At 51.1% G+C, this 23,913-nt stretch overlaps 1 protein-coding gene across 7 annotated transcripts in view; it reads right to left on the bottom strand.

The window, feature by feature from the left end:
- The window catches only part of FOXN3 (forkhead box N3), a 346,858-nt gene that overhangs the window by 180,053 nt on the left and 142,892 nt on the right, over window positions 1–23,913 (bottom strand). For 5 of the 7 annotated variants that reach the window (XM_045573490.1, XM_036429153.2, XM_045573537.1 and 2 more), the window contains exons 1-2: window positions 18,901–19,044; window positions 15,003–15,559 (exon numbers count right to left, since the gene is read on the bottom strand). In XM_045573490.1, the coding sequence (XP_045429446.1) occupies window positions 15,003–15,545 (543 nt within the window). In that variant the 5' untranslated portion in view covers window positions 15,546–15,559; window positions 18,901–19,044. Of the gene's footprint in view, window positions 1–15,002; window positions 15,560–18,315; window positions 18,340–18,900; window positions 19,045–23,913 lie in introns of those variants that run through there. The other 2 variants (XM_045573573.1, XM_045573555.1) reach the window with 2 other exon arrangements.

Below are 23,913 nucleotides of genomic sequence, written 5' to 3'. Positions count from 1 at the left end.
GTTTAAAAGAGGATTTTCAAATAAACCGAAGAAGCTAAGCCTTCCTCCTGCTCCGTCACCCATACACACCTTCTCAGAAGAGAAGCAGTGAGAAGAGCCTTTTATAAAATGCCTTCATTAAAGAGCAGTGGTTCTCAACCTTTCTAATGCCGAGTCCCTTTAATACAGTTCCTCATGGTGTGGTGACCCCCAACCATAAGATTATTTTCGTTGCTACTTTATGACTGTAATTTTGCTACTGTTACCGAATCCTACTGTAAGTATCTGTGTTTTTCGGTGGTCTGTGCTGTTGTGTAGCAAATATACAACCAAAACCTTTTAAAATCTCATTTTGTCACATTCGCCATCAACAACTGAAGAGAAGCCTGGCCATGGCGGCTCAGAGGCTGAGCATCAACCTACGAACCAGGAGGTCACAGTTCGATTCCCGGTCAGGGCACATGCCCAGGGTTGTGGGTTTGATCGCCAGTAGGGGGCGTGCACGAGGCAGCCGATCAATGATTCTCTCTCATCATTGATGATTCTATCTCCCTCTCCCTTCCTTTCTGAAATGAATAAAATACATACATATATATTAGAAATCTGAAGAGGGAACCCAGCCATTTGCCCTCTAAACTGGCCAGGTCTCTCATGGACTGCATCAGGGGTGTTAGGAGTGGGGAAGATCTAACCTCGGGAGGGGAGGATGCAGGATCCTTGTCCATCACCAGCTCCCCGTGCGGCCACAGGGCCTGTGCAGGCTGAGCTCAGGCCCCTCCTGGGCAGAAGAACACAGTCCCCCTGCACATCCCAAGTCCTTTTGTTCAGACTTTATCCCAAAGTCTTCTGTGGAGGCAGAAACTCACTGCTGCTTTGTTCTGTTGCTGTAACAGGGTTCTAGGGTTCGGGTAAAAAAGTGCCAAAAAAAAAAAAAATACCAGTGGCTTCCAACAATAGACATTGATTCTCACAGTTCTGGCTGGAAGTCCAAATTCCAGTTGTCTGCAGGGTCAGTTTCCTCTGAAAGTTCTGGAAGAGCAGGTGTTCCACGCCCTCTCCCAGCTCCTTGCCGCCAGCAGTCCTGGAGCTTCTTGGCTTGTCCACCATCCCTCAAACCTCTGCCTCCACTTTCCCACGGTGTCCTCCCCATAAGCGCATTTGTGTCTCTCCCGTAAGGACACTGATTGTGCTGATCTAAGCCCCAGGTCCTGTATACCTTCATCACAACTTGATCCTGTCTACAAAGACTAAGGTGACCGATTCGGGACTTTTTAAAAACGCAGTGGGATGCGGGACAAACTGTTCAGAATCGGGACTGTCCCGCTGAAAGCGGGACATCTGGTCACCTTAACGAAGACCCTATTTCCAAATAAGGCCACACCCACAGGTGCCGAGGGTTGGGACTTCCGCATATTTTTGGGATACACAGCTCAACAGCAAGCGCATGCTTACACAGGCGGACGCAGGACGCCATGAGGAATCCAACACTGGCGCTGCATGAATAAACCGCCATCTCTGAACAGATTTATCTGGAAACCTCCCTGGCTGTCTCTGACTCGCCGAGGGTAACCCACACCTCAAGCAGCCCGTGGCCAGGTGACAGGCATGAACCACCCACCTCAGCCACACACCCCCACACCGGGGTAAACAGACGGTGCCAAGCGTGCCAAGCAAATAAGTTTGCACAGAGAGAAAAAAAGACAGACCAACTAGGATTACATGCCATAAAACTCAGCCACTGCTAAGAAAATAACCATCTGGCAATAAATCAAGTCTGCACAGACGGCAGGCTTGTCTGGAATGGCGGGGACGGAGGAGCAAAAGTGAAGAGAAAGCCCGGTGTGGCCTGGCCTGCCTGTGCAGGAGGGACCTGGGGAGGAAGTAGAGGAAAATCACACATGCCCTTCATAGCGCCCACTTGGCTGGAAATTAAATGCTTTCTGGTCAAAGAACAACGTGGTCAAGAGAGATGTACCGAGAGAAAGAAACCAACAGCCCAAGGTGGACAGGCCTTGCCTAAGCAATCCGGCCAGGTACACGTGTGTGCCAACGGTGCCCGCAGGGCCACGCACACACCTACAATCCCCGTTCCCCAGGGATAGGATGCTTACTTAGTGCTGCTGGTCTCAAACCCGGGGTCCGGTGAGCACTGATAGTGCGCTCAGAAGAGCTAGGTCCAAACTGCTGACTACAGGATACAGGTGAGAACGAGAGACCCAGGGGGCCCCAGGGAGCCCCAAGATCCAATGCAGGCACAGCTAGTGAGTCCCTACCTATGCGATTTCACAGTTTTTAAAAAATGTTTTCATTGATATTTTTTCTTTTTGGTTGTTTTCATTTGTTTTTATAGGGAGGGGAAGGGCGAGGGATAGAGAGATAGAAACACTGATGAGAGAGAAAAGTAATTAATAAGCTGCCTCCTACTGAGGATCAAGCCCACAACCCGGGCATGTGCCCTGACCGGGAATCAAACCCATGACCTGTTGGTTCCTGGGTTGCTGCTCAACCATTGAGCCACACTGGCTGGTTCATAGTGTTAATCACAGCGCAGGTCACTCCCAACACAGTCCCGTGGCTTCCACACGGAAAGGGTCTTCTGTGGAGTTAGTGCTGAGAGGATGGGTCTTCCTTCTTGCTCCCGCCCAAAGCCTTTCGTGAATCACAGGCTTACGCACAGCACTGCTGTGTGAGCTGCCATAGCCAGTCTCGTGCTTCAGGAAGAAACGTTCTCGGCACTCCGGCTGTCTGATGTTGATCTGGACCTGGACCTAATGGTCATCCCACGTGTCTGACAAAAGCATGGAGTGAGGAGGATACTATCTCTGTGGTCAGGAGTTTGGGGACCGGGAATCTAGGCCAACTCTAGGCTCACTCGGCGTACAGATTAACGAGCGAGTAAACTCAGTGAATAAACACAACGGGCCCACACAGAAAGTTTACTGAACTGAGTGAAGAAATCAAAGGCTCCGAGAGACCCAGGAACGTGCCCAAGGTCACAGAGCTGGTTGGTGACCAGGTTAGCTCTAAAACCCAGATTCCTAACATCAACCTCAGCCCGCTGTGCACCTCCCCAGCTTTCTCTATTAACCCTCTCTGTGCAACAGATGCCCTGTCAATCAACTCACACAAGAACCAGGAGCCAGTCACCTCTCCCCGCCCACAGCACCATGCATAGGCACTCTAAGTCATGTTGCATGTGTGCTTAAGCCTCTCTCTCCCACTAGGCTGGAACCATCCTTGTTTTCCTGCTGCCTCGCACAAAGGCTACTTATAAGCATGCGCACAACACCTGCTGCGTGAATGAATGAGTTATGAGGAAGTCCCAGGCACTGCACAGGAGTGGAGAGGATGGGGAGAAAAACCTTTACAACAAGTCGAAGAACCAGAGACAATGAATGTAGACTTCATCAAGACAGATCCTTGAGTAAGGAACCTCACAACGCTCCTCCGATTACAGTAGATCGTCAGGTTATGTCGGAGAGCAGAACCCACCTACATAAGCACCTACATCACTCACATGGAGCACATACCCGGTGATAATGAAGTGAAACAGTAAAAAAAAAATTTTTACAAAAAACAATTCCTGACCTTTACTTGTGGTAAATAAATAAATAAATAAATAAGTACAGCCGAAACCGGTTTGGCTCAGTGGTAGAGTGTCGGTCTGCAGACTGAAAGGTCCCAGGTTCAATTCCAGTCAAGGGCATGTACGTTGGTTGTGGGCACATCCCCGGTAGGGGGTGTGTAAGAGGCAGTTGGTCGATGGTTCTCTCTCATCGATGTTTCTAACTCTCTATCCCTCTCTCCTCCTCTCTGTAAAAAATCAATAAAGTACATATGTACATACGTCAAAATGACAACTTTTTTTTTTTTAATAAATAAATGGAAGATGGCGACGTAACCACGAAATGACGGTCAGGCCCAATGTAACTCAAGGACTGTCTGTACTCACTGCTGAGCAATCTGCATTCTCTACACATAACATCCATGTCAACAAACAGAATGGGAGCCTTTGCTCGCCAGGAAGGAGCTGTGTGGCATCAATGGTTACAGTCCTAATGAGCAGGTAACTCAAAATAGCATCCACAGACTCATTCAGAGACTAAAATTCAAGAACACCGTGAGTACCTACTAATACAAACATTTGTTAGAGTGGAACATATTTTCAAAGGTCACAAACAGAATTGATACATCGCTTATAAAAAGATGTACTACATTCAGTGACTCACAGTAACACACATGAAGGAAAAGAGACCCCATGTCAACGGCCGCAGTCCACGTTGTCTCCGATCAATCAGAGTCCTTGAGGGTAGGAAGCAGTGAGATGACACAGGGAGAAAAGCATCAGACAAGAGGCAGCAGAGTGGGCTCTCTGACCGGACAGGCGGGATTTTAGCAAGTCACGTGCACTAATTGGATCTCAGATGCCTCATCTAGAAAGCCACACATCTCCTAGGACCCCAGTGAAGAGATTGCTGAACCCCGTCCACAAATGAGCATCTGCTGAGCTCAAGTTCCCGTTAGCAAAGTGACAGACCTTTGGGTATTAGCTACAAGGAAGTCTATTCCACAGGGCATTGACTCCTGTTTCATTTGAGCCACCTTTTTCTCCAGCAACTGTAAGACGTCCTTTGTCACCACACTGGGTACTAAGACTTGGATTTCCTCTCTTCCTTTTGTACTTCTTTTTTGATATATTTTATTGATTTTTTACAGAGAGGGGTAGAGAGTTAGAAACATTGATGAGAGAAAAACATTGGTCAGCTGCCTCCTGCACACTCCCTATTAGTAATGTGCCCACAACCAAGGTACATGCCCTCGACCAGAATCGAACCTAGGACCTTTCAGTCCGCAGGCCAACGCTCTATCCACTGAGCCAAACCGGTTTTGGCTCTTTTGTATTTCTTGACAAGAGTGTGGTAGTAGTGCCAACATGGGAAGGAAGGAAGCAAGCTGTTGGCCAGGGAAGGTAGGCAGAGGCAGGTATCTTGGCAAACCCACAGTATCATAGTGAACTGAAAACAATTAGAGACCCAACTCATCCTAATAAGAGAAAGCTACTCAAAGAGGACAGCAAACCTTAGTAACAGTAAACACTCAAGTGTTCCCTAAAAGCTGAGCCCAAGTTTACTTTAAGATCCTTGAATTGGTGGCTTATGGCCTATCCATTCTCTCATATGGTATTTTAAAGGTACCTACTAAATGCCAGGCAACGTGTTGACACAAAAATGGACAAGATGTACCTGGCCAGTGTGGCTCAGATCTTGATTCAACATCTGACTGTGTCACCTTGGCTAGCCACGGAATTTCTCTGAGCTTGTTTCCCCACCTGCAAAAAGAACATGCTGACTGCTTTACCGTGGTTGGGAAGCGGCAAAACCACAGATACAAACGCCTCACACAATTCCAAACGGTTCCAAATTCCATTTCCACACTCAGTCTTCCCCCATCTGCATCTCCACACCCAAGTCCAACCTGACCCCGGTGACCTCCTCCTCTCTCCCATCACCAGTCCTCTCCTGGCCACAGCTCATGAAATTCTGTCTCCGCTCCAGGGTTCCTGATTTCTGCTAACCTTTAGGGGTCTTCTCCTTTGGAGTCCCAAACCATGTAATGGGGCCAGGGGTCCATCCCCCGACAACTGGCAAATGCCACTCTTAACCTGCCTGGTCTCTTTTTATCTTTGCCCCAACTCCTCCAGCCAGAGTCCTGTGATCTCTGTATATGTATCTCCAGTCCCAGCATAGAGGGATCACATGTGCCCCATGTTGAAAATCTCAGTGCAGTGACCTGGGCTGGTACGCGGTGGTTAACAAGACCATTAGCCAATTCCTTGATCTTGAAAACCAGGACGGCTTGCACTGGATAGCTGGCGTCTAGGCCAGTCTACAACAGGGGGCTGGAGTTCGTAATTTTTGGTGATCACCCAACCCTATTATTACAGGCAATTTGAGGGCAGCTTGCAGGAAGAAGTAGCCACCAAAGAAAAACCTTGCTAGTTTTGGGAACCAGCAGCCCCCAAATTTATGGATACGAAATGCAAGGAGGATGAAGTCATCACAGAGACGATCAAGCGGCAGGAAAGGGGCTCAGGACGGTCCCAGAGTCCTCTGGGATCCTCATCTGTCACCGTGAGAGATGTCCTGTGGGGACACAAAGATAAATGCTCCCACGTTCCTTCTTATTTTTATTTTCATCGTGAAAAAATGTGTCTGAAAGACCCAAGGCTTTCCAGGAAACATTTCAGTGCAGGCATGCTTCAAGCTCAAACCCTATTCCAGACAAAGGGACAGTCCTAGAAGCCGTCTTGATCTGGGGACCATGCCCCTGGGGGACCAGGGCTGAACATCTAATCCAGAGGTCGGTGTGTCTGTAACTACGACAAATGGCACCAACACTCCATCACAGCAAGCCAAGGGCGTGAGGTAGCAGAGGTTAGGAGCCACCCAGGGGAAGCCAGGCTGCAGAGAGGGGACTGGACCAGGTTCCCAGCGAAGGGCAGGGATGCGCATCCATGTGGCCGCAGAGGGGTGGAGGCAGCAACTGCAATCACCATGGACCCGAGGCGTGCTCTGCCCCTCACCGCTGGTCCCCGTACTGGGTATCTATCATGTGCTTGGGACAAGCACTCTTTTCCTTATGCCCACGCGAGGGGCTTTTTCTTTTTCTCGCAACCAAATACGTCCTGAAACTAAATAAATTCCACCAGGAGATCCCTCTTGTAATCTATTTCAGCTGACAGCAGCTGCTTTGGTCTGATTTATTACCTCGGTGAGCCGTGCCTTCGGGAAAAGAGCGGGCCTGCGATCTCTTTGAAAGCGGGGCTGATCTTACACAGGCAGGGCCGGCGCCCGCCTGCCCTACGTGATGCATCTAAACTAGTTTGGTCAGCTTATCCATTCCCTGAAAGCAGGGAAGCCACCACATCAGCAACTCCGTTGCTAAGGCAACTGCTTACTTTCCATATCAACGGGCAAGCTCGTTGCCATGGAGACGCGTATACAAGAAAAATTCCTCTCTCCAGCCAGGGAGCCAGGGACCAGATGGCAGGGAACTCGCAGAGAAGTCACGGGTTAGGTAGGGGGCTTTGCTAACCGGGGCGATTCCTGGAGTGCATTTCTCTCATCACACCAGAGATGCTGCCGGCCCTGAGCGCTTTTAGAAGTTACACCCTCCTTACCAAAAGCAAAGGTTTGTTCTCCTCTGTTTGCAGAACTACAATAACTACAGGTTACGTTATTTTTTCAATGATTCCGAATCTCTTCCTCTACACATAAACCTCTTTTGACTTCATTTGCCATGTTAAAATACCCCAGAATAAATTCTCTAGTCAAACACCAGTGGAAATATAAGAGAACTGAAACAGAAGTCTGATCTCACCTCTTTTCTGATGGAGGCTTAATCCAGAAATACTTTTTGGTTTTCACCCACTGAGCATCAATGCACCGCACCCCAGACTTGTCTACGGAGCTTGAAACTCACATATTAAACTTCCAACTTAAGATGTTCAAAAGCCATCTCAGATTTAACACGGTCAAAAGGGAACGTTCGCCCTGACCTGCACCCCACTTCCCAATCCACTTCTACCCACCCACCTTCCTCTGCAAACCTCAATCCCGGTCAAAACCAGTCGTTTCCATCACCTCGAACCTACCACGGAAACGAGCCCCCAAACAGATGTTTTTCCCTTCTGTCCCTTCAACCGGCTCACGCTCCTCTCTGTCATTCACTTCCTGCAGGTGCTCGGGCATTTCAAGCTATTGCCACCCAGGGCCTTTGCACGTGCTGTTTCCTCTGACCGAGGTCTTTGCATGGCGTCAGCCCTTTTGTCCTTAAAGACGCAGCCAGCCACCCACTCTGGGTAACCTTCCCCCACCCCTCTCTAGTACATGACCTTGTTTTACTTTCTTCATTCATGCATCAGCACTATCTGACACATATCGGAATCTACTGTTCTACATGGGCCTCCTCTCGCCCACCCTTGGCCCCCACGGATAGGGGAACAGCCAGGGAACTGGCACAGATCAGAACTGCATCCCCAGCCCAGCATTCCCCAGACGTGTGTGGCGAGGATGAACCACCGCTGAAAACGCCTCTCTAACGACTGCAGCTACTTCGTTCTGTTCGCGCAGAGTCTGGTTTCTACTCTGCAAAACTAAGGCTTCTGCATAGGCTCTCAGAGTCATGGCTATGCACAGAGGTTCTTAGCTTGCATAACTGCATCTATGGAAGATTCTGGAAGGAACTCAGCATTCCGTGAAGTATCCCAGGAGCGCTGAGTGTGACTCCGCACCCCAGTTCTGCCACACTGCCTGTGCTCTGGTTCCGGGGGACTCTGGGTGTACCCCTCCCCACTCCACCCGTCCACAACAGCCATGACTGTGGTCAGTGCACACGTGACCTGGCCTCTCCCATCCTTCTAAATACAAAGTACATACAAGCGTGCTGCTAGCCGACTGTTTCTGCCTAATGACATGCGTTCAATCACCTGTGGGCCCTGTCCCTGGAGGAGGACCTTCAGTCACAGCCTTCCAGGAGGCACTTCCCGGGGCTCCAATAAAAGGCAGGCAGCACTGAACTCAACTCGACCCCACCAGGCCCAGAGGGAGCCTTCCACATCAGCGGGAGAAAAGCAAAGAAGGAGGGTAACTGGAGAGCCACCCCCCCTCCCCCCCTCCCCCGCCCAGGACAGCAGTCACTCTGCCCTATTTACTGGTCTCCCGCTGGGTTCACAAGCAAAGGTACTCAAACAAGCGTGCCTAGAGCACTCTCCCCCCCCCCCCCCCCCCCAAGACTTCAATCTGCCCCTGGACCTGTGTAATCTCACACAGCAAACCATCAGGTTCTTATTAAAAGAACAACTTTACATCCCTCTCTATCTTCACCCATATATTTTCTTTTCTTCTTATCATATGTGGCACAGAATACATCAGCACCTCTATCAAGCTATTGCTTTTGAAGATTTTTAAATGCAATTTAACCAAAATATCTCGAGGCAAAACCTTAACTGAAATGTTTAAGAAAAAAAAAATGGGTCTGCTTTAGTTGAGTTACTAGGGCAATTTAAAGTTCTCCCCCTTCCTATCTCAGTTCCCCCACCAACTCCGCATACTCATTATTTACATAACATCCCAGGCCACATCTCTCACCTGCCCTCGTCTCTGACCCTGTTCCAGCACATCCCTGGGGTCCAGCAACATTCACCTCCCAAGTACCCAAACCTCCGTGTCAGAAAACCCCATGCATGCTTAGTAACAGAACCAACACTGAATCTGGGATTGTTATGGGCCCAGGTAGAAGACTACCTTTCCCAGACTTCCTTGAAGCTAAGGGGAGTCATGCGACCAAACTCTAGCCGAAGAGATGAGCACAGAGTGTGTGGTTTCTGGAAAAACTCCTTTCAATGGTAAGAAATAAAAATAAAATAAAAACTTTTTTGAGTGTGTGTGTGTGTGTGTCTTTTCCTGCGTTCTCTTTCCTGCTTCCTATAATGGGAACAAACTAGCGGATGCCATCTTGGGCCGTGAGAAGGCCTGAGGAAGGAAGAACAGTTGGGCAGAATGACAGATGGAACGGGGTGGGACTCTGTCGACCAAGACCTCCTTTGGGTGCCAGAGCGATGCGCTTGTTTGTTTAACTCACTATTACGTACGTAGGTTTTTCTACAACAGTCAAACGTCATCCTCACTAGTCCATTCTTGATCTCCAGCTCATTCCCAAAGCAGAAGAAATCTGTTAGCAATTTACTCACGTGCTCCCCCAAAAAGGAATATTCAAAGCCTGCTCCTTGCGGTCTTTCATCTCGGCTGCAAATGGCCCTCTTTGGGAAAGGGAAGCTTCCCTGACAAACCTCAGATGACACCCACCACTTACTGATCAACTTCCTGTACGTGCTGTGGCTTAGGCTTTTTATTTTGTGTCATGTTTCCTGTTTCCCTGGAATGTAAGCTCCTAAAAGGCAAGAGCCAGATCTCCCTTTTTATTTGAACCTTGGGCATCACCAAATTATCCTACTGAAGAATAAGCAGAGGGGGCTTGAAGTCCCCAAGACGGTAAGGAGTGAGATCCTGAAGGCCTACTAATATGGAGGTATTCCACAGGAACAGCCTAAGTCGAGAAACTTCCAGTTGGTGTGGAAACAAATGTAGAAAAGGGATCAGCTATTACAGGGACAGTACTCACTGGAAAGCAGCAAGTAAGTTAAAAATGACAAGGTGGAAATAAGAATAAAATCCTTGAAGGGTGCCTGAAACCAAAATCGGTAAACACAAAAGGCCTGCCTGCCCAATAAACACAGTATCATCAAAACAAATATTACATTAGGCTTTCAAATATACATTATCTTCTGTGTCCATTGTCCATTGGGAAGGGCATGGAATTTCCTATAAAAATCTAAAACCTGCCATCACCTGCCAACGTTTGAGAAGAACATTAAGAGGACCAAGGGCTCCGTGAGAGAGAGTGGCATAATCCAAAGGACCCATTGCCATTTGTGAAAGAAGCAAAACTCACGACTTTCAAATAGGAGGTCAGTGTGCCAACTTCCCATGTTATTTACTGCAGAGAATTGTCCTGCAGCTAGTGATTTCCAAGGGAAATCCCAAAGCCTCTTCAGCTCAACAGGGGAGGTGCCGAGACCAGCTTCTTGCTGGTCAGGTATGCAGGCAGTACATCAACGAAGAGGCATCTCATAGACTCACCCGGGTACCACAAAGCCCTGCCCAAGGGAATGCAACATTTTCTGAGCCCTTAATGTGGGGAGAGACTGGACAGATACATCAATGAGAGCCTTGGACCCAGAAGAACCAGCTCAGGGAAGAAACAGGATCATCACTTGCCCCAGAGACCACTCTTACACGCCTCATCCCGTTTTTGCATGTCCCACCATCCAACATTACCCTGAGCTTTAGGGATTTGCTCATCAACACCAGACCGCACAGTCTTTCCCTTTCAAAAGAAAATATATCTTTATTGATTTCAGGAAGAAAGGAAAGATAGAGAAATATCAATGATGAGAGAGAATCGTTGATTGGCTGCCTCCTGCATGTCCCACACTGGGGATGGAGCCTGCAACCTGGGGATGTGCCTTGATCAAGAATCGAACCATGGTTCAAGCATGTCAAACACAGCTGGCAGATGGTGAGTTTGACATGCTTGTCCTGGTTCATAGGTCAGCGCTCAACCATGGAGCCACACTGGCCGGGCAGAGAGCAATGTGTGTGTATGTTTGTTAAAGTGGCAAGAGGGAAGTTGAGAAAAAGCACAGGTAAAAACACACATACCTGAACCATTTATTATTCAGTTGATAAAAAAAATAAATAAATAACTGCCCTTTACTCTTATTTATAAGTAGTCAGAGAGGGTAGCACTTGCTAATCTTATAGTCCTAACTAAGGTCTTTTTTAAAGAGGTATGAGACTTAACCTCCAACTCTGAAACTCTACCTTGATTGATTTGGGCAAAGGTCCTCAATTCCATGGTTAAAAAAAATAAATAAAACTCTCTTAAGTTCTTTCAAGAGATAAAAACCACAAAAAGGGAGAGACAGAGATAAAACAGAAGCAAAACCATTTATATTCCGACTTGCTCATTCATGAGAATATGTTCTTGATGGAATCTCGGCACTGGAAAGAACCCAAAAGCTTCTAGTTGAGGGATTCTCAAATCTGGCTACAAGTCAGAATCACGTGTGAAAACAGCTTACTGGGACTCCGAATTTCCCCAACCCGCCTCACCCCCACTGAATCGCAATCTCCAAGGAGGGGTCGAGACACGGCCATGGACTTGAAGAGCCACGGGTGATTCTGACGCCGTCTGGTATGTTCCTGAGGGCCAAAATCCCAGCGACACACGTGTCCGGAAGGGTCCATGTTCCAACCCTCAGGGACCAGGATCCCACGGCATTCTGTGTTCTCCCAGTCACAGCAAATTTAAAACTTTTTAAATTTTTGAAAAAGAGCAATGCCGCCGAAACCAGTTTGGCTCAGTGGATAGAGCATTGGCCTGTGGTCTGAAGGGTCCCGGGTTCGATCCCGGTCAAGGGCATGTACCTTGGTTGCAGGCACATTCCCAGTAGGGGGTGTGCAAGAGGCAGCTCATCAATAATTCTCTCTCATCGATGTTTCTAACTCTCTATCCCTCTCTCCTCCTCTCTGTAAAGAAATCAATAAAATGTATTGATATATATTTTAAAAAAAAAGTTTTTAAGCTTATTTTTTAAAAAAAAAAAGAGCAATAACCTACTACGTCCATGAATACAACGTGCAAGGCTCCCATGCTCCCGTTTCCCACCAATGTTTCCCACCAATATCCGGGTGCACTGAGTCCCTGTCACCGTGCTGTAGCCGAACCCCAGTGTGGCAGCTGCCGCCAAGTAAAATCCCCTGGGGAAAAAACAAGTTTACCTGGAGAGGCAAAGGAAGATGCACCGGGCAGAGTGTCAAGGGGTACGCCTCCGGCTCTGCTCAGCTCCCTGGAGGACAGGACGTCCCTGGCAGGCTGGGCACCCCAGAATAGCCCCTTGGCCGCCCCCAGGGCAACCCCGGAAAAGAGGAGAAAAGGGGAGAGAAAACCCATACTCCTTGTGTTGTTCTCAGAGCACCACTAAGCCTGGGAACAAACTCTCGGGGCAAAACCGATGGCATCTGACCAGAAACGTGTCCGCGCAGGTCAGCGGCGTGGCTGGGAAGCCAGAACTCAACATTTCCTGAGATTCACAATCTTCGGTCCTGCGAGCCCATCCCTTTCAACAGGCGACAGCTGCATTTATTGAGAAGACGACAGTCACCCCTGGAGGGAGCATCGGGGAGAGGGTTCCCTGGGACAGACCACCCTCTGCCCGCCTTCCACCCCTGCGGCCAGAGAAGCAGCCACCAGGCCCCGCCAGCTCCGGAGCCGCTCGGTGAACCTGTCAGGGCGTTTGCGGAATTGCCAGCAGGACTGCAAACAGCGAGACCCGGGCGTGTGGCAACTTGCACAATCGTTTCTCACCAAACGAAAAGCCCCGTTCCCAACCTAAACGGTGACATGTGGCTTTGGGGGGCTGGGGGGGAGGGGGGACGGGGGACGGGGACTGAACACCACTTTCTTCTCCACATTCTAACCCTGAAACTGCTTTCTAGGACTTTCCCTTTCTCATCCCCAGGACCCACCTCTGCGGGAGCTTTTAATACCAGACTTGGCGCTTTACAGGAAAGCAGCAGATTTCCTCTCAGTTCAAAGAATGGTCTTAAAACCCTCAACAGAGTGCCCTAGCCGGCCTGGCTCAGTGGACAGAGCATTGGCCTGCGGACTGAAGGATCCCAGGTTTGATTCCTGTCAAGAGCATGTGCCCAGGTTGAAGGCTCAATCCCCAGCAGGGGGAGTGCAGAGGCAGTCACGCCAATCAATGATTCTCTCTCAAAAACTGATGTTTCTCTCTCTCCCTCTCCCTTCTTCCCTGACATTAATAAAAAAACCTAAAAACCACTCAACAGAGCGGTTGGTCTCCAAACGCCCGCCCGGAGATGGGGGAGGGAGGAGGAAGAGAAGTGGACGCCATGGACACCTGGGGACGATGCCAGCACCCGACAACTTTACAGGGAGTTGACAGGTGTGTACAAATAAGGCCCTGGCGAAGGACGGGCCCAGAACGCAGGAATGCTCACACAAGAACATGGCACTGAGGCCTCACCTGCGCCGGGACTAACGGCAAAGCCACCATGTCCGCCTCTGCCCCTCCCAGGCACCGCCCTCCTCACACCCTGCACACTGCCCACGCCCCACCCTGAACGAGGAGAAAAATGGCCCCACCACCTTATCCATAATCGCCATGCCACGACAAGTAGAATTTTCTCAGGCTCGAGATTCTAACGGAAACAGCAACATGATTCTGGAGAGAGAGAAAGTGAAGGTCCCAGCCCTGCACAGCAGCGCTGACCCCACACCACAGTGGTCCTGTGTCTGAACCTAACTTCAAAAAGGGGAATGCAGACCATCGGCACCGTTAACGAAAAACAAAGCTGGGAAACGGTGGAGAGTGTGCTGTCTGGCCACTCGTTTTGATTGTGGCAGTGTTACCTTTCAGAACCGCTGGCCTGCTTTCTCTCGGACCTGCTATCGCGTTATGAGAAAGGCAAAGCAGACCATGAAAGCTGTTTCCTTCTCCTGGGCCACGAAGCTCAAAAGCTTTAAAAATCAAACTTCAACTTTTTTTTTTTTAAGTCAGTCTCCAGCGGGAACTTTACCCTCCCCTAGTTTTTCCAAAGCTGCCAAACACTTAGGTAAACACCGGATTTCAAAAGTCACCTGGGCCTTAGCAGGTTTGGCTCAGTGGATAGAGCATAATCAGCCTTTGGACGGAAGGGTCTCGGGGTTCAATTCCGGTCAAGGGCACACCTGGATTGCAGGGGCACTGAGCCCGTGTGCGGGAGGCAGCCAATAGAAGTTTCTCTCTGTGCGTCTCTCCTCTTTCATTCCACTCTCTCTAAAAATATCCTCTGGTGAGTATCAACTAAATAAAACAAAAGGTCACCTGGGCAATTCACGTCTGTCCTTGGTGCGTAATGTGATGCTCAAGTGTGACACCTCCCAATGTCCATTACTGTCCATGTGTCCCAGGGTCCCAGAGAGACCGCCCTTCCCCAAGTTCAAATGCAGGCAGAACACCGATGCCATTTTTCTCTCGTTCTTCCTGGCAATTTTCCTCAAAAACCACATTCATACATCTCCTGGTTAATGGCTGCCCCTTTGTTCCGTAAACCCAAGCCGACCGGTCCGCACTGAGGGAAGAGCGGGCAGTGTGCTCACCACTGCTTTGTGATTATGTTCAGATGCCACGGTGGGAAAACCTCAAGCCGGCACAAACACGGAGAAACAGTATTTAATTAACGTGCGTAATAAGGGAGAGAAACTTTACAACTAAATGAATGAAACGCCACTTCCGCGTGGGGACGTGACAATCCTTAACCATCTGCGAATGGAGAGAAACTGAAAAGTTTTAGGCAGAGAAAGGAAACGCTCGAGTTCCAGACGCGGAGACTTACCTGACTCCTCTCTTTGTCCACCTTCTTAAAACACTTATTCAACGACAAATTGTGTCTCACTGAGTTTTTCCACCCAGTCGGTGCGTTTGCAAAATACGGGAAATGTTCCAAGATCCAGTTGTAGATATCCTTCACCGGCAGGCGCTTGGTCGGGGAGTCCTCGATGGCCATAAATATGAGGCAGCTGAAGGAGTAGGGGGGCTTGCAGTTGGGGTTCTGCCTGGCATCGTAGGGCAGGTCGGAGTGGGCGGGGGACGGGGGCGTGTCGTCGTCCGGGTCTTGGACGGGGCTGACGCTCCGGAGCACCGACTCCCCGAAGCTCTTCAGCAGGTTCTTGCTCTCGTGCAGCCAGTTCAGGTTGGTCAGCTCCTCATCTTCCATGGCCCCCTCTTCTAGGCGGATGTCGGGCAGGGAGAAGTCGAGGTCATCGTCTTCCTGGAGGGCCTTGGAGAAGCCGCTGCCCCGGTAACACTGGCTCAGCCCACGGGAGACGCTAATTCCTGAGCTTTCCGGCTTCTTGCTGGGAGGCATGACTGGACCCATCTACGTGAAGGCTCCTGGTATAAACACAGTCCACAGAGAAAAGTCAGTGACACGCAAACCGGAAAGGCAGCCGAGTCCTCTGGTCCCCACCCCCGCCGCCGCCTCCTCGAAGGACCCCCTCCTCCTACACAGGAACACGCCTCCCAGCTCCTACCCCAAGGGATGCGAACCCACGATGCTGCCCCACAGAGGTGCTCAGGAAGTAAAATGGGTCTATCGTGCATACAGCTCAGGAACTGTCACCCCCCTCAACACATCAATAAGGACGGGCAAGTCCATATGCCTTCTCTCCCTGGATCTACAAACACTCTCCCTGGGACCCTGGGAAGATCAGTTATTTCTTGCTGCCTCCGTTCCTCTATTAACACAGGAACATACATGCACAAGTACAAATATTTCAAGCCTCGTGATTACACTCTACCTACTAAGCTCAACGCACAACCCCACTTTGTCGCTTCCGGTCCTTCTCAAAAGTTAAGTTTAAGGCCAGTGTTTTCAGAGTTTCCATACAAAGACCCCTGAATTAAAACGGTGGCCACAAGCATCAATTTGATATGTTTTACTTGATTCTCTCCCTTCCACCCCCGATCCACAAATCATGATCAAACACTTAATTACATTTAACTTTGATTACATTTGAATTCTGTGGGTTCGAACTGGAGCAATAAATGCATTTAATTGTATAGGGACACGACACTCTGGACGGAAAAGCAAGGACGGCAGACACGACGCAAACAAAGCCATGCGCCGAGATGAAGATTGGTGGGGAAAAGTCAGGAGAGCAAAAGGGCAGCGTGGAGGCAGGCAGGCCCGCAAATTCAACAAAAGTGGCTCCAGGATTCTCTTCCGCTGCCGCCCCCACTTTTGTCAATGACCTAGAACAGGGAGTAAAATATCTGATGAGAGAAGACACTGAGGAGGTGGCGAGTCCACAAATAGAATGGCCCCCTTGCACTCCGTGTAAGACATAAAGGACAGCGGAGATAATGAAGCGAGGTCTCCCACTCTCCGACTGCCGCGCTCAAACAATGTGCGTGGTGTAAGACACGTGTCTGTTTTATGTTTTCCCGCCCCCCACCAGGGAGAAGATCAAGCAATCCATCCAAGGGGGGAAAAAAAATACATCAAAAGCAAAGAATATGATTACGGCTGGAAATGTCCACTGACACTAGGAAAACAACTGCCCTTCAGCTGGGGATGCTCTAGAATTGGATTCTAGAAAGCCAACCCCAGGAGTCGCAGAACCAACCTCGGGTGCACCCTCCCTCTGCCAAAAAGCAGACAAACAGAACCTGCTGACTGAAGGCCTGGGGGGAACTCTCTGGAACAGCTATGAGATGACCAATTCCAAAGAAACTTCCATGGGCATCGAAGTCCCATGGACAGGGCAGTTTGCATACCTCAGGTTCATCCAAGTTAGTATTTCTTTCTGTCATGTACTAACCTGAATAGCACATGACACATTTTAAAGAATAAGCTCGTATCTTGAGGCGTGGGGGTTTACAGAGACCAGGCTGATAATGCTTTTGCCTTCTTTATGAAACAATCAAAACTGGGTTTGTCTCTCTCAAAGTTTCCTCAGATCCCAATAAAAAAAAAAAAAACACGAATTTTTGGATAACTAGGAATATCCATCCACACAGTGGAGTACAAAAGAGAACTACTACCCAGCCACTGAAGTCAACTTTAGCTCTAGACGAAAGTTTTTCGTCTCCCCAGCTTCCAAACAGGAAAATTATATCATGGCTGACAGTAATTTAATTGCATTGTTGCTATGACAACATGCTGCTCTCTTTCTTTTTAGTTTGTCAGTAGCTTCCCAAAGGAACTAACATGCTCTTCTCCATGTTTCCTTTTGTTTTAAACAAACACTGACGGCAGTACGGTTTTCTTAGGAAAACAGTTAAGAAAGCAGGATCACAGGGTCCCGTTCCCTTGGATCATCTGCACGTTTTTGTCCGTCCCCTGCTCGTGCCCTTCAACGGTGAAGGCATCCCTACAAGCCCCTGTTCTAAAGCAACAGCAGCCAGAACTGCTGATCACTCCAGTTCCATTTTTAAAAAGTTCCCAGAAACCACAGCTGAGTTTTCCATTATTATACTCAAACTACATAATTCGCCAAATCTTTTCCACCCAATTTTGGGGGGGGGGGGGGTTTGAGGGAAATCCAGGATCATGTGAATCTGCAGTGAGACAAACATCTTGAATCTGCTGCCAAAAAGGTTGCTCCATCATATACTCACTAGTGACCTCCTTACAACGTCTCGGTTTACTATTGGTTGCATTCCCCCAACACACACACACACACACACACACACACACACCTCAGTTTTTGTTTGTTTGTTTTATGACTTGGGTCTCGTTATCTTTTTTTGCTTTTCAATGGACAAAAATGCAGCAGGAAAGTAGTTTCTTTGCCCGCTCTCAGAATGTCTCCAAATAACTGACAAAGCCATTACTGGCCCAGCTCTGCACAGATGTTCGCAGTGAACTTTAAAAAAAAAAGTTGAGAAATCCTCCCCGAGCCTAACCCGGCAGTCGCGAGTTGGGGGGGGGAGGAAGAAAAGACACCCAAACCCTCCCTCCTTCCTCCGCGCGCACGCGCGCACACGCACGCGCTCCGCTCCGTCTACTGTACTTGTCAAAAACATTTCAAGGGGACCTGCGGGCGCGGCGATTGGCTGCGGCCCGCGTCCATCAGCGGCCGTTGCCAGGCAACGGGGAAAACTGCTCTTCTCCCCGCAGACACGGCAATTGGGAGCTCGCATACCTTCACTGCTGGTCAGATGTCATAAACCTTTGATTGGCTGCACCGCTGCGAACCTTACAAAACACATCAATAAAAGCCTGCCGTCCCCCCAACTTCTCCAAGACCCGAGGAGGCTTCCAAAGAGGGCCGGGGTGGGGAGGGGTCGGGCCTCGGGGAGTCTCGGGGGACGCACCCCGCCGGTGCCAAGCCTGCAGTTTGTGGGGGAGGGTATCTTTGTTAGCAGCCTGTTCCTCATCTTGGGGTGTCTGTTGTCTGGATCGGTACCCTCTCCCCGCCTCCGCCGCCCGGAACGGCGGGGATCCTGCCTGTCCTCCGCGGACAATACCAACTCCGTTCTTTTTGGGGCGTCTTTCCTGGCAGCGGGAAAGAGCTCACACGTCGGGGCAGGAAACTCTTCGGACCCGGCAACTTCCCGGCTCGGGGGGCTCCGGACTCCCCGCCCGCCCCGCGCTCTCCCCCAGGAGCCGCACTCGGAGTCCCCCGCCGGCCGGGTGCGGGCGCCTCCGGGACCGCGGCGAACCAGCGCCTCCGCCCCGGGCCACCCAGTGCCGCCCCGGCGCCGGCCCGAGCGCGGAGCCCACTCACCTGGCCGGAGCGGGGCGCGGGGGCGCGGGGGCGCCGCTGCCCTTCAGCGGGAGGAGCCCACAAACTTTGGCGGGCGCCCGGCGGGCATGGCTCGGGGGCCCGGCTGAGGGCGCGCGGGCGCGGCGCGGCGAGCCCGGGGCGGCGGGCGGCGGGGGGCGGCCGCGGGTGGGCGCGGGCGGCGGGGGCGCGGGGGTCGCGGCGCGGCATGGGACCTGGGCGGCCAGTCGGCGCGCGGCGCGTCCTCCTCCTGCTCCTCCTCCTCCCGCCGCCGGCCCGCCGCTCTCCCCGCCCCGTCCCGCCTCCCGCTCGCCTCCGCCGCCGCGGCGCGTTGGGCCGGGGCGCGTCGAGCGAGCGAGCGGCGAGAAATTGTTTCCACTGCAAACAAAAAAAGGCGACACATGACCAGGCAGGAGGAGGGGGAGCGCGGGGAGGGAGGAGGGAGGGGAGCGAAGGGGAGGGCCGGAGCGCAGGGGGCGGAGGGAGCGGGAGAGAGGGAAAACGTGGGCCGGGCCGCGGGCGGTTTGGGGCGCGCGGGGTGCGGACCCCGCCGGGCCAGCCCTGCCCGCTCCCCGCGCCCCGCGATCTGGCCTTCGCCCGGGCGCCCCCAGGTCGCCGCCGGGAACCAGGCCGGGCTGGGCCGCACGGAGTCGTCTCCCGCGGCCCCGCGGAGCGCGGGCGACCGGCTCGGGGTTCCACGACCCGGGGCAGCCCCGGCCGCGGGCGGCGTGGCTGGTGCGGCCGGAGGCGCACGGCCTGGCTCTCCCCGGGCTCAGCCACGCGGGCGGGCGGGCCGGCTCTGCGCCGCTGGCTACGTGTCTCCGGAACGCCGCTACCCCATCCGCATACCTTACATGGCTCGAAAGTAAAAATAAAAAGAATTACGAGGCGGGCGAGGCTTGCAAGGGGGGATAAGAGAGATTCCACTTCTCCCCAACTAAGGCGTCCCGGCGGGACTCCCGGGGCCTTCCCCGGAGCTCCCCCGCCGCCGCCCCACCTCGCGCCCCAAGAGAAAAGGCACAAAAGCACCGCGGTCTCAGGCCCAGGTGGCCGGCTCCCCGGGGGCGAGTGCAGACGCCTTTCTTCTGCCAAGGGAGGAAGGGTGGCCATTACGGATTACAGAGCAAGGGCCCCATCCCAAAGGCCACGCCGGGAGAGCCTCTCCAGTGGGTTGTGCTCATCGCCCGACCCACTTCTAAACCTCCAGCGAAAAGCTCCCTCTCCTTCATAGTCTGAGCTCTCAAGAGCCCCATGAGTCACATGGGGCACCCAGCAAAGAGCTCGGCAACCACTCCAAGTCTTAAGGTTCCTCCCTTAAAGCATGGCCACCCGCTGCTCAAGTCACACCTAGTAAGTACAGCCTTGGAGAGGAGAGTCCCACAGGACAGACACCCTGGTGGTGACATAAATAAAAATATGTTCGCACCACGCGCCCACGTAGCCAAATCAGCAGGTTGCAACACAGAAGAGAAGTCCAGGTCACTTCTGCCACCCCTGCCTGAACCCGCAGGAGCCATCTGAAAATTGCAGAACCACCAGTAAGAAGGCCTGAGCGACCTCCCTCAGAAACCTCTCCGGCTTGCAGTACTTCATAACCTGGCCAATGGGGTGGGGGACAAGTCCCACGGGGCGTCAGAAGGTTTTTAGTTTTCTGATTTCAAAAAAGAAGGAACCCCCCAATCAACCTAAGAGTCATTCCCCGTAAGATGGTGGGTGGCAAGTCTTCAGCGAGGACTCTTCCCCACAGGCCTCCTTACTTACCAGTACCATGCATGGCAAATCTCAACCACCAGATGATTCAGAGAGTTCATCCAGCCCCACCCCCTGCATTACCGAGCCCTGGATGTGACTTACCCCAGCCAAGAAGCAAAGGTGTGAGGTCAGAGAAACAAACTAGATCATCTCTGAAGTCAGAACTGGTAGCACAGCCAGGACCCGAGCTCAGCCTCAGTGCAGGCCCCACCCCTCATCAGCATATCAGTGGAGGGCTGAATCTCCCATCAAAGCAGCCCTGGGGGAGAGGGAGAGACCTTTGTCCTCACACCTGACCAGCCTGACTGGAATAGTCAGCGAGGAGGCCCCCCAGCCCGCGGCCACATGCACACCAAATAGCCAGAGATCTCTTTTCAGTAAGTGGAGGTGGCGTGTCATTTCCACCCCGACACGTTCCTTCTTTCTCAGAGTTCAAACCCAGAGGATGTGATCTGAAGGTCATTGCACGTGTCATTCTTTCCGTGCAAGCTGTAAGCCTCCAGTGCCTGAACCAGCCATCCCAGGTGAACAAAATCTTAAACGACGAGCAAGCCCTGGGCCAGAAGAAGCCACAAAGCAGAGGGTGGAGTGTGGTGAGGTAAGCTGCCTTTTATTAGCTCGCCGCCTTCTTCTGGGTGGTGTTTGTTTTTTTGTTTTTGGTTTGTTTCTAGCATATTTCTTGAGTTCTCTCTCTTTTGTTACAAATGTGGCCTGAAGTGTGGACCAGCCAGGCCTGATTTGGAGGGCAGAGTGTACACATGGCTGCCTGCCTGTCGTCCTGTCTGAAATGGGGGATCCAGCCCTTGACTGAAAGCCAAAGGCAGGCGTAGTGTGGCTTTTTTACCTAATAATTCCATAGAATCCTGGCTCAGGGACATGCTCCCTGACAAAAGGGGGCAGGGGCCAAATGCATTTAGGAACAATCTCTTTAATTACCCTCTTGAACTTTCAAAAAGCATCCTTGTGCCTTAGGTCCTTAGAAACCTCCAGAAACAAGTGGAACTGTTTAAAAACACCTTTGACAGCAGGATTATAAGTGTGCCCCAGAACTCACTGTGGGCAACACTTACTTCCTGGCTGAGGACCGGGTGGGACCATTTTGCAGTCCCCTCTGGGCATGGGATGAAGAGTGAGCACCCGGATCCCAGCCTGGAGAGGAATTCCTCTCCCTCTCACGTGTTGTGCCTTCGGTTCCAACACGCTTCTCTGCCCTGGGACATTAAGCCCCTCCCCCATCGCTGACTATGTGGCCAATATGATTATTTATGGAATGGTTCCATGGAAAGCCCAGTGATCCTGCTCCAGGCAGTAACAACTGGGTAGATGGGTGGTGAATGAGAGCACTTGCTGCTGGTGAGAAGGCCTGAATCTGAGGCAGGCCTGGGAAGTCCGTCTCCTAGCTTAGAAGTCAGTCTCCTGGTAAGAGGAGACTTGGGTCAGCCCAGGGCACGCAGCACAGCTGGGCTGTGCGGAACTGAGAGGTCATCATCAGGTTATCTTTGTCTCCATCTCTCTCTTTCACCAGCTGCTCCACACTTCCTCTGCTCGCTCACCAAGTCCTGAGGACCTTCTGACTTTAGCACCCACCACCTTCAGACTGCCTCCTTCTTCCACAAGAGCTCAAATTCTCAGGGAAATCACCTGATTGGCTTAGCCTGAGTCAGGTGACTCCTCCCTTCTGCTCGCCCCCTCCAAACAGCTGAGGCAGGGGGCATGGTGGAACCACCTGGTACAACAGGACTAGGGAGAAGAGGGAGATGACTTTGGAAAGAGGATATCTAATACAGGTGGATGATTGTTTGACCTGTGGGATTGGGGGAGGGGTATTACAGACCTGAGGTTCTCTACTAGGGATACCCAGGGCCCCGCCCCACAAGGTCAGAATCTCCTAGGATGGGTCCCAGGCATGTGCATTCTGAGAAAGCACCACAAAGCACACACTGCTGTTCCAGGTAGGAGAAATGAATGGCACAAACAGATTTATCAAATATGACTTGACTGTATTAGAAGATGCATTTGTTCACTGAATATTTACTGAGTGCCTACCAAGTACATGGTTAGGTGCCAGAGATAGTTTCTTTATGGAGCATGTGTATTAGTGGGTAAGAGTGGAACTATCCTGTAGCAACACTCCTTGAACTGCTAAGGTAAGCAGTTTATATGCACTAATTCAGAGGACAAGAGGAACCAATGAACATTTTTGAGTCCAAACAGTTTGAAAGAAAGAATGGCTTGCAACTGGTAAGTAAATAGGTCCTGGAGACCTAATACACAGTACAGTGATTATAGACAGCAAAACTATGATAAACAGTAAACTTGCTCAATGATTAGCTCTTAATTGTTCCAAACACTAGAAAAAATTATGTGACATAAGGGAGATAGCTAAGCTATGACGGCAATCATATTGCAATATAAATGTACCAAATCAATAGGCTATGCACCTTAAACTTACACACAGTGCCCTATGTCAAGTCTAAGTCAATTTGGAGGAAGGGGATGGGGAAGAACGTGGAAGGGACCATGGACCCAGGATGAATTTTGGAGAGGAAAGGAGGAAACAAAGACCCAAAACAAGCAGAACCACTCAGAAAGCATTGCAGAACCCATACAAAAGGGAATAAATATTATTTATTTTTAACGTATATTTTAATTAGAAAAAAATGCTAAAATATTAAAACAGTGGTTCCCTCTAAGTGGTAAAGTTATGGCATAAAATGTTTGCCTGCTTCGTTCATCCTCGTCTTGTTTCCAATTTTTCTACCATGAGCACCTGTAGGGCAATTAAAACCCAGCTCGCTGGTCCCCACCCCCAGAGTTTCTGATTCAGTAGGTCTGGGCTGGGCCCTGAGAATTCACATCCCTGACAAGCTCCCAGGTGATGGCTGCCACTCAGAACCACTCAGAAAGCATTGCAGAACTGGTCCAGGGACTATACTCTGAGACCCACCAGATTAGCGCCTAGCCAGGGAGACGGGGAGGAATGAGTGCACAAGAACATTCAAAGGAAGCACCAAGAGGCTCTGCCCAATGATTGAACATGAGAAGAAAGGGGGCGATGATGGTCAAAGATAAGTCCTTCGTCGTGGGTGGACTCAGAGTCTCGGAGATAACAAGAGAACGCACTTGATAAGGACTTAAAAAGCTCCCGGCTTCCTTCCCTTCCTGCAGGAGGGACCCAGCACCACAGCTGGAAGCCCCTCCGCGCCTCGTGGTGAGTGCCAAGGCTCGGCCAAGCCACACTTGGAGTTTCTGGTCCTCCTCTCC

Source organism: Pipistrellus kuhlii, unplaced genomic scaffold, assembly GCF_014108245.1.
Source record: "Pipistrellus kuhlii isolate mPipKuh1 unplaced genomic scaffold, mPipKuh1.p scaffold_m20_p_1, whole genome shotgun sequence".
Lineage (NCBI taxonomy): Eukaryota > Metazoa > Chordata > Mammalia > Chiroptera > Vespertilionidae > Pipistrellus > Pipistrellus kuhlii.
This window is presented reverse-complemented; position numbering and strand designations above follow the sequence as displayed.